The sequence below is a fragment of the Colletes gigas genome, unplaced genomic scaffold (assembly GCF_013123115.1).
Source record: "Colletes gigas isolate AHSC1104 unplaced genomic scaffold, ASM1312311v1 Colletes_gigas_Sc00011, whole genome shotgun sequence".
NCBI classification, from domain to species: domain Eukaryota; kingdom Metazoa; phylum Arthropoda; class Insecta; order Hymenoptera; family Colletidae; genus Colletes; species Colletes gigas.
This window is the reverse complement of record NW_025106640.1, coordinates 7,537,969-7,548,374: the sequence shown is the minus strand read 5'-3', so window position 1 is coordinate 7,548,374 and position 10,406 is coordinate 7,537,969. Positions and strand designations below refer to the sequence as shown.

At 45.8% G+C, this 10,406-nt stretch overlaps 1 protein-coding gene across 3 annotated transcripts in view; it reads left to right on the top strand.

Annotated features, from left to right (window-relative positions):
• The first annotated feature begins 4,493 nt into the window (after positions 1 to 4,493).
• LOC122398508 overlaps positions 4,494 to 10,406 on the top strand; it is a 34,397-nt gene continuing 28,484 nt past the window's right edge. For 2 of the 3 annotated variants that reach the window (XM_043398433.1, XM_043398434.1), the window contains exon 1: positions 4,494 to 5,138. In XM_043398433.1, the coding sequence (XP_043254368.1) occupies positions 5,118 to 5,138 (21 nt within the window). In that variant the 5' untranslated portion in view covers positions 4,494 to 5,117. The remainder of the gene's footprint in view (positions 5,139 to 10,406) is intronic. The other variant, XM_043398435.1, reaches the window with a different exon arrangement.

Sequence of the window (10,406 nt, the reverse complement as noted above, 5' to 3'; positions counted from 1 at the left end):
TACAACATTTATGGTGCACGTCCATGACGGTGGTTTAAGTAACGAGTTCATCAGATTCTAAAAACGTGTTTTCGACACTTTAAAATACTTTCCACCCTCGCGGGTCAAGAAGCAGAAATTAAATACGTCGGGAAATTCTTTTGTCCTCGGGCATTTTTTGTTCGCGAATCCTTCTCCGTCACATTTTACACGCTCGAATGTATATAAGCCTGGTAATTTCTGACACGGTATTTCTGAACACGCTTTCGATCCTCGCGTGGCGCACCGTGCACGGAAGTACGCGATTAGTAATGCAATTAACGTCCCGTCAATTACGGAGCGTATAATGTCCCTCGTTCGCGCGACTATCGCGACTGGCGCGACACGGCCGTAATATTTACGTACAGTTTTTCCATATTCTTGCGAAATACCCAGCGTGCAGCAATCAATTTCACGCGACCTGGCTCCGCAGCTGTTTTCTACGCATCTTCGAGAATAAATCGAACCGGAGTTTCGATAGAGGGTGGCTCCAAAATCTGGCACAGATTGTAGCTCTTTTGTGACGGACAAAAAATGGGTTCATGGAAAGAAGCTGAATTCTGCAACGGATCTACCTTTCTGATGATAAAATTTTATTGAGTTTTTTTCGCGGAACCATTCATGTTCTCTTCGTGATAGAAATGCAGTGAGTTTTAATTTATAAAAGATATCCAAATGAATATCTTTTCCCGAAGACATAAAAGAAAATTTTACTCCGTGAATTGTTCTAAAGCTCTGTGTACGTCTGAATGTTTCGATAAATTTATTCTTGGAAAGAGTGGCTTTATTATCCGAATAAATCAAGTTTTTCGGATAATTGGCCATCGCTGTTTTCTCGCAAAGGCCATTTATTTGGAAATATTGACACTGGGGAAGAAATATAGCTTCGAAATTTTAATAACCTTACAAGTTTTCATTGACCCGCATTTTTACAAATAATTGGCACCGAACAAAGGTTCTCTATCGTGCCCCTTTGACAAAACCATTAAACCAGAGTTATATCCAATTATTTTTTTTCATACACTACGAAAGCTCCAAGCGGGTAGAATATTTCGTTAAAATCACAAAGTGTAACTCCGAAAATTCCTGGAGTTTCGAGAGATTAAAGGTAGCAGCGAACGAGGCACTGACTTTAAACGCGTTTTTCTCATCGCTGCGAGCACGATTGGAACGAAAATTTGACTTTGGGCAAAATACACACCGCCACGGAATAGACTGTTATTAAAAATCGATCTGTTCCGTGTGGACATCAATTTTGAACACGAAAATTCTCATTTCATCTATTTCAGATCACCGTACGTCTCTGGGGAACGTCCGCAGTCGAGCCACGACAAGCCTGACTTCAACGACGTGGATATCTAACTTATGTCCTGAGAATTTGATTGAAACTGTTTACTAACGTTCTTGAAGGGTCAATGAATCTTTCGAAAGAAGATTGCTTTGGACAAATAATTTATACTCGAATCTAAATTAGTAAAGAGTATACGATTGTCGTCAAATGTAAATGAACCAGATTTTGAATTAACGACGTACACAAATTTGTTATATTAATAGATTGATTATCTGTCCCAATGCCCTTTTGCCCGTTCTTTACAGTCTCTGACTCTCTGCACTCAACGGTACGTTTCGTTAAGCACATAAATAAATAAACAGATAATACGAAAAGGCAAAGGGATGGAAATTTCGTTGGGATCGTGCACATGTCAGGTTAATGAAGTCGAGTGCAGATCAATCGCAGTCCGAATTTGTATTCGGGCGTAAATAGATGCAATTAATCTGTGGTACTTGGCTCCCCGGTAGTTAGCCAGAGCCTAATGCAAATACAACTACGAGCATTCCTAGATTGGCAACCCAGTTTAGGCGTATCTCCCTGTTGCTACGAAACGGCTACGGTCAAATTGGATTCCCGAAATTCCTCGTTCATTTTTGGCCGCCTTTCCCGTCGCTTTCGGACTTGAATCGCCCCTGATGCATAACTCCAGACGTCCACCGCAGATACATACGTCTTTCGATGCCACGGGGCAGCTCTAATTACCCCCCAAATATATATTAAATAAGACAAAACCACCCTCTCGTACGATATTCGAATCTCTCGTAGAAAATCTAAACGTTCGACAGAAAATACTCGCTAATGGCCTAGATGTCCACGCGATGTTAAACTTCCACTCGAAAATGAAACCCAGTGACCGAGTGCATAGTCGTTCGTGAAAAACTTCACAGCTCGTACGTGCCCATTGTTTCGTTTGTTGTCAACGGATTTTCAGAGAGCTCGTTCTGCATTTGCGCTATTACGCAAGAGCGAACGTTCAACGAGGAAAAATTGATCGAATTAGCAAGACAATGCTGGATAGAAATTGAAGAAGCGAGGATTTGCAGTCGATTAGGACGTTTTTACGTGTTTAATTAAGCAGGTTAACTGTTGGATCGAATTGCAGGCTGTACAGTGGCGGAGAAGCTCGAATCATTGCATTGTCGAGGACGCAGTCGCTTTCATAGTGTCACGCGCACATCGTCGGATTAACTTCGCGAAGGACAGGAACGTGATAACGCGACTGACTTGTCATCGAGCAGATCGATCGCGCATTAATCGTCTTCGTATCGTGCCGCCAGGACACATTTACCGCGAACGCGTCCATTGTCGATAAATAAACCGATTTATGACGCGTCACGATTGCTCCATCGGGACTGCACCGAGTTTCTGAGCGACCTGTGCGGAGGGTACGAACGTTTCTCGATTGTGCAGCACGATTCTTCCGCCGTGAGACTCGAAAGGAATGCTCGACGAGCAAGTTTATTTTCTCTCCAGATTAATACTTCGTAGAACAAAGTTCGAGGCTTACGTAGCTCGTTCCAAAGTGCAACATCGCATCTTGTTTGCGTTGCAAACTGCGCACTGCGCATTTACGTCAAAGTTCGTTCGAGCATAATTTCCAACGGAACAGTATTCCGAGAAACACCTGAGAGGACTGCTGTACACGCTGAAGCGATAACATTCTCCAAATATATCAATTCCAAAAGTTTAGATCTAGGAAATAACAGAATGGAATCGAAATTGTAACGTTAGGAAAAGGGAAGTGTAAACAAATTCTAGTATATAATAATATTTGCATATTATTAAAGGAAGACAAAATGGAGAAGTACGATTGAAAGAGGAACACAGAAACTCAAGGTAATAAATTCTCGCGGAAGACGTGCTGTTTTAGGGGCAGTTTCCAATTCATTTTCGACAGCAAAGCAAATAGTACAAGCAGCTAACGTAAATACCGGCGTACGAAATGTGCAACGAGTCGTTCAACGATGTTATCGTTTAAATTGTAAAACATTTAGGAAAAAAAAGCTGAATTCCAAGCTATTTTGATTCTGTTCGTTTGTAACTGGAGATGTTTATGCTTCAAAGTGCAAAGGGGAGGGGAGAGAACAAGAGTTATGGGGAAAGGGGATGAATAAAAGAAGGAACAGCGCGTTTGAAGAAAATAAAAGAATCTTATGAGCGTATATCGAAAGGGATAAAGTTAAAATAGCGTAGGACCACTTAGGAAAATGAAGCTTGAAATTTGAAAGTGCGGCGAGAGTACAGAGAAATAAATTAAACAAATATACAGGGTGTGTCTCGCGAAATAGTAATATATTCTTATCAGCGAGTCGTAGTGTTCGCACGATCGAAAAATATACGTTCGCGTTGGGAACAGTTCGCCAAATGAATAAGAATACTAGCCACAATGGGAGCGTTTCGTCTTCGCAGACTCCGTTCTCAGGGAGATTTGCGTATTTCTCGTTAGTCCGTACACTTTCCGTGCTATTTGCGCGAAAATTCTTGTTCTCGTGAAATTATTGGAGCAAGGCAGGAACGTCGTACGCGTATGAAAAGAGTCATACGCGAAACGTTATCAGGGGCAAGGGGTACTCTCGACGACTAGAACGAACCGTCTCAAATGTTTGGTCACTTCTGAACGAGAATGGAGAAAACTGGTGAAGGGAAACGATGCACCGTATATCGGGCTCTATCTCGATGGCAGAATATTCCGAAGGTAGAACCGTGGGGAAAAAATCGTCTAAGCTTTCAGGCTTTTACGTCCAGTTGGAAACGATAAAGACATAAAGGGACAAAGGTACAATGGTCGTATTTGAAGAATTGAGCGAGTTAAATCGAGACCTTTTGATCTTTGCCGATCTAAGGTGGATCTTATGCGAGTTCCACGAAGCGCAACGAGCGTCTGACGCGAGCAATTAGCTCCGAATGTGGTTTGGAGCCGGTGGAACGGAAGGTGGGGGAAAACTGTGTAGAAGAAAGGACCGATGTACGCAGACGGAGGTGAATTAATCATAACCTGGTGGCTCCGGTGAGCATCGAAAGCACATTAGAAGCGGTATCGAGGAGATTGGAGGTGGCGCAAGCGCGGACAATGTGGCGCGCGGCAAGAGTCGCGTTTTAGAGAGCAGTCGGCCTAAAGCCGCCGCAGATCGAACACGCGAGACACGAGTCGTCTTACCACCTTCGAGGGACACGAGGTTCCTCCACATCGCGTCCTCGGTGTCTTCGAACGAGAGAAAAGTCGAGAACCTAACGAAACGAGCTCGAAATTCTCTTCGCGGTTCCCTTTCGCGCGCACGAAGCATCGAGATCGAAGGATCGCTGCAAGAATTCGATCGATCTTCGCTGGTAATCGGATCGTGTTAGGCATCCCCGTGGACCCGTGGGTACGGGAGACACGATTAATCGTCCGTGGATAGCGGAACGGACGGGCGCGGAAAATTCGGTCGTGCGGTGGCATCTGGAAGAGGACGAAGACGTGACGGGACTCGACGACGAGGGATCGACGAACTTGCTGGCAGCTGCGGACATCCGGGAAGAGATAAACGTTTATACGGTCGAAATGTGATACAACGTCTTCCAGCGAATCCAGTGAAACCGATAAAAGACTGTAACCCACTCGGTCTGGATAGTCCTGCTCGAGGATACGATGAACGGCCGGATGTCTAGCCTCGCTACCATCGAGAAAACGCACACGACGCGCGGATCCCGTCGAATTTCCAGCGCGTAGATCGCTCGTGCCCAGGTAAAACACGCAGAAGCGGGACACGGATCGTTCGCGTTCTCGATGGAACGAGCTTTCGAAACGGTACGGTTTCCGCTCTTACCCGATTAATCGCGTGTTTCGTGTCGCTTGCATGCACGGCTTGCTCCGCGGCTTTATATTCTTCCGGCTGTCGAACCCTTCTGTTGAAATTCTGCCAACTGCTCGGACCTACGTTTCGTCCCGACGTATTGGCTTCCGATAGTCAACTTCATTGGCGATTCATCGCCGCGAACGGTTTCGACGGGCCGCCGGGTGCATTGTTCCCTACTTCGGCTGCCGGACTATCGATAATACGCAATAATCGAGGTACACGCGCCCTCGTTTTCGACGGAAGCTCGCCATCCCCGGCCCCCGGGATATTCTTTCGAAACTGTAAACAAGAGCTAATACACGCCATCAAGCGACGCTAATTCCCGCGAATAACGGCTCGATGTAATCCCGCGCCAGGTATTCGTCATCGAAGGCGATCAAATTTGTCGGAGTATCGACTCTCCTTATCGATTCGAACATTTGGTCCGCCTCGAGTGGCCGCGTCAGCGTTTACTCGTCGGTCGAATTCGGCGATTCGGAACAGTCCTGGTTCTGACGAGATTAAATTCCCGAGTAGAACGACGGTACAGAACGATCGCAGATTTAATTTCGCGGCATCGAAAGACGAAACCTGGCCCGTCGCTTCGAAATGTAATGTTCTACCCCTTTCGAGCGTAGATCGACCGACCTGGTTATCCGTCGACACACCCTTGCACGCATCGGGATTTCGACCAGCCGTTCGAAACCGTCGATTCATTTTTCATTGGCCCGTAAAAGCTGAGTTATACGAGGACCAGCACTCCGGCCAAACACGACTTTTCCGGGAAAATAGCCGCAGAAAGTAATTCCCTTCGCGAAAGGAACGAGGCGATCCGAGCTTGCAAGGCGTCACGTTTCACTTATGGTTTCTCGGATGTGGGTCTCCAGGTCCGATAATTTGATGTATTTAATCGAGGGAAGGTTCCCGGTGGCACTGCCACGAACCTGGAGATCCTTGGCCAAAAGGCTTCCATTTATTCAATTATTCTCCGATGCTTCGATCGCTAAACGTGCACCATTTTTTATGGCGCGTTGTTCGCCAAATAGCTCTGCTGGATTTGAACTTTCGAGGTTTTAGAAATTCTATTAAGCACTTTTTAATATCCCGTGTTCAAAGAAACAGTGATGTTTTAATCGTACGCCGGGAAGCCCGAAAGTACGCATTCCGGCAGCGGTGCTTTCCGTCGATCGAAAATATCCGTGGAAAAGTTTGTCGAACATCGGAGCACGGTGTTCCGCGTATATATACGTCGCTGCTTCGATTCAATTATATCGTATTCGACCGCTCCCGTTCTTTCGAGCCGCGCAAAATCGATACTCGACCAGAGAAGAGGGCCGTTTGAATATTATTGCGCGAACCGACCGCAGACAGAATCCCAATCTACATCGAGGCTAATTCTACCCGGGTCCGCGGTGACCAGGAATTGACAAGCACTTCGCGGTCGTATCAACGTTTGAATACCGATTCTCGCGTTCGACTAAGCGACCTTAATTATTAACGAATAAAATATCCACCCTCCAGCCGCGACAGGGCACGCGGTGACGCCTAATTTCTCGTTTACCTCGAGCTTCGGAACGGATTCGCGCAGCGAGCTCGAGTTCCGTTCGAGCAAAATTCCAACCAGAATTGATCGCGTCTAGTTCGCGGGGTTAACGAGACGCGAAACTCGAATCCTGAATTCAGAATGTGTCCTCTCTATACTCCCGGGCGTCGTTTCCGTCCCGTGAAACAGAAAAGATGCTACGCCGTGGGCCGAATTTCCGAGGGATCCACCCTTGTATCGAATAAATTACTCGAGCGTGTCATCTTGCTGGAATCGTCGGCAAGAAAAGTTGCAAAATACGGGAGAGAATTTTGCGCCAATGATAAATTGCTTCAATATACCGTGGAATATAACGGCTATTTATTTGTCTCGATAATTAACGACCGAAGACACCGGACGAGAAGTCCAAATTATTCTCGATATCAGAGCCTCTTAGCCCCCCAAAGATGCAAACTGAAACGTTCGTGAAACTTAGACGCAACGTTCGTCTAACATAAACTCCAGACGAAGAGCCTCTCAAATATTCCTCTATTTACTCGCAGAGAAAATGTTTACTTTCGTAATTTAGACAGTGAAAAATTGCGTTTCTCTTGAAACTGTGGCGTGTAAAAATTAACGAGACTTAATAAAGACGAATCGATGCAGAACAAAGTTCAAAGATGCTATCGATTTGTCTATGATCTCCAAAGAAAACTTCCAATACGTTGTTGAACATTTCATTGGCCCGGCAAACATTTTTCTATTTGCGCGAGAGCCGTCTCGTTTCCAAGTCCGTCAAACTTTTTATTACCCAAGTTCTTTGACTTTCGTTTCACTTTCTCGAACAATCTGTCGACGAACGAATCGAAGACACTGATTCCTCCTTCCAGCACCCTTGTTCTTTATCGCAGAACGACATTTGACAGGGTAACTGACAGCGGAAGGTTATCGAATTCGTTATGAGTTTCTGTAGCGACGCGACAGTTCGACTTTATCTAATTTCTGTCGCGCGCTTACGACGACGGGACGTTAATTCTTGTTATGTTCCGCGGAATGCGCGACCGGTTGCGAATATTCATCGACGTAAAAATAATCGTACGTTTCGCAGGTACTGAAAACACGCGAATAACTCGACGACCCGCGCGGAGAAATACGAATGTAGTTCTTTAATTAGCGGGCACTTCTGTCGATGACCGTCCGCGTAAACAATGCGCGTTTCTCTTTGTCAGCGATCCCCCAGTCGCGTCCTCGATTGTCCGTAATTTTTGCAATTTGTCGCGAATTTATATTTTTAAAAACTGTGCACGTTTCGATCCGTGAACGCGTCGCGTCGCTCTGTAAATTTCAACTTTTCGCGGAACCTTTCCCATTCATCTGCAATTCAAATGTCATTTCGGGAGGCCCGGGTTGGATTAAAATCCAGCCGTTTTGCGTGTCGTGTAAAACAATAGTACACCGGGAGATAAATAAAACGCTGCAACGCGATACCACGGACTCGTGAAATCCGAGTTTCAGGTTCAGGCTACAATGGAATGTTCGCTAAACACAGGCGAGAAGGGATAACTGCGGGACGTAATTAAGACAGGACCCTTTCGGAATCACGAAAGATCCTCGAGTTTCGATCCTAAGCCTCCGGGACGTTCTCGGGATAAGGGAACTTTCCACGATATCTAACGTTTTTCGAAGTTTTGAACGCGTACCGTTTCGACGCGACGTTAAATAATTCCCCGTTTAATAACTTCGCGATGGAAGCACGGTGGCACGGTGGGCGGAACGCGACCTTTGACCTCGCCACGAGCACGATGGAAGAGAGTATTTCGGTTGTCTAAGACTTCTGCTTCGAAAGTTAATTTCTCGCTTTAAAGGTAGAAGAGTCGTGGCTGGTATTAAATGCTCCACTCTGTATGCAACATTCACGCTCCGCTCTGAGATGTCGAGACAACCTCGGAACACATCACAATTTTCGCGTTTCTAATCTCGTGAGCTATTTGGCTAGATGGAATCGCGGGTACGCGATACGATCGACGAGAAGTTTCCAAGTTTTCATCCGCAGTAAACCCGGATTCCGAACAACGCAGAGGAAACCGACGGGGGGATGTTTTGGGGTTAGGGGATGCGCGAATAATCCCATCGAGCCGTTTAAGGGGGGCTCTAAAGAAGCTAAAAAAGAATCGAAGCTTGCGTAAAATGTAACGTGTGATGGGGATCCGTGGAACACCGGAGGCTTTAAGATCTGATCCAGTCTCGGTACAGGGTACAGGAGATCGTAAAATAATTGAAGGATTAGAATCCACGCTGGTGGTTTCCGATACTTTTTTTATTTCGGTGGTCTTAGAAATCCTCGTTGGATTGATGTTAAACTGAATACGACGGGGGTAGTTGTGCATTAAATTATATGTGTGGAATTGTAATGAAACATCTAGAAATGGCACTGAATAAATTGGATGTTGTGCCTGTAGTCCAGTAGATCATAGATCAATTGTATTACCGCACGTACGTTAAATGCATTCTATAAAATCCATAATAGATTACAATTTATAATCAAAGCAGAGATAATAACCACATCTGATTTGTTTTTTAAAAGATCGGGGTACTATATTACTTTATAAATACAGCCATAAAATTAGCCAGTCCGGGTGTTCATGAATTAAACATCCAATTTAAATATGTAAAATAATGATAAAGCGAACTACGCTTTCCGGCTTTCTTTTTCATCAGAATCAGTGTGAAGTTTCTACAAGCAGAAGAATTATCTTCATAAAATGCGACTGTAAAAAATTTGTACAACTTTAATGAATCCTATAATGAAAGGATCGCGTTCGACGGTCTCGTTCTTCGAGGTCCGTGCGATCCGAAACACCCGGAAAAACTGTACTAACGAGCGCGTTATTTTCTTTTTCTCTCCGTCGTGGAAAACACGGAAGTTCCACTGTCCGTGTCCGCGATCAAATGGTTTTGCCGGTACCGAATTGCGGAAGCTCGCGGTGGAACGAGTCGTCCAGTCCGTCATCGTCGCGAAGATTGAACGAGCCGAAGCGGTCGCCGCTAAAAAATGCAGGAAGGAACGCGGAAATTCTGTACGAAGTAATTCACCAGGATCCGACGTGTATCTGGAGCGGAGAATTCATTTGCTTTCTTACATATTTCATAACAAGGGGACGAACGTTCTCGCGGCAGAAGGGAAACCTTCAACAAGAATGTCATAGCGTCCCGGCGTCGGGGCGCGCGCCGGAATTTCAGGTCATCCGTGGACGAGAAAGTTCGTACCGAAAAGCCCCTGACGGTGACGGTGACGCGAGTTAAATTTCAAATTTAAACGAATCGACTGTTCCCTACCCGTTGCCAAGGGCGGGACGTAAACGGTGCCCCGAGTCGATTGAAATAAATTTTAATTAATTCGCGGGCGCAGCTGTGCCGCCGCCATCTCGGGAGGCTTAGAGACCGGAAACTAAAACCAATTTCGCGCGCGTGGCTGTTCGAAGCGCCTGTCTCCACGGTAAGTGCACCATAAGCAGATATTCGTATGTAGATGGTTTACGAACCCACTATCCGTGCCGCTCAAGGAATCATGCAAGTCTAAACATCCACCGGGATCCGTTCGTGGTCTACTTTCCGACCATTCGTAACCATAAAAGGGGAATGAGCCCGCGACGGGGAAAGAATGGAGACGACGCGCGACGTCTGCATTTCTACCGGGAGCGTTCCTCTCCTCGGAAAT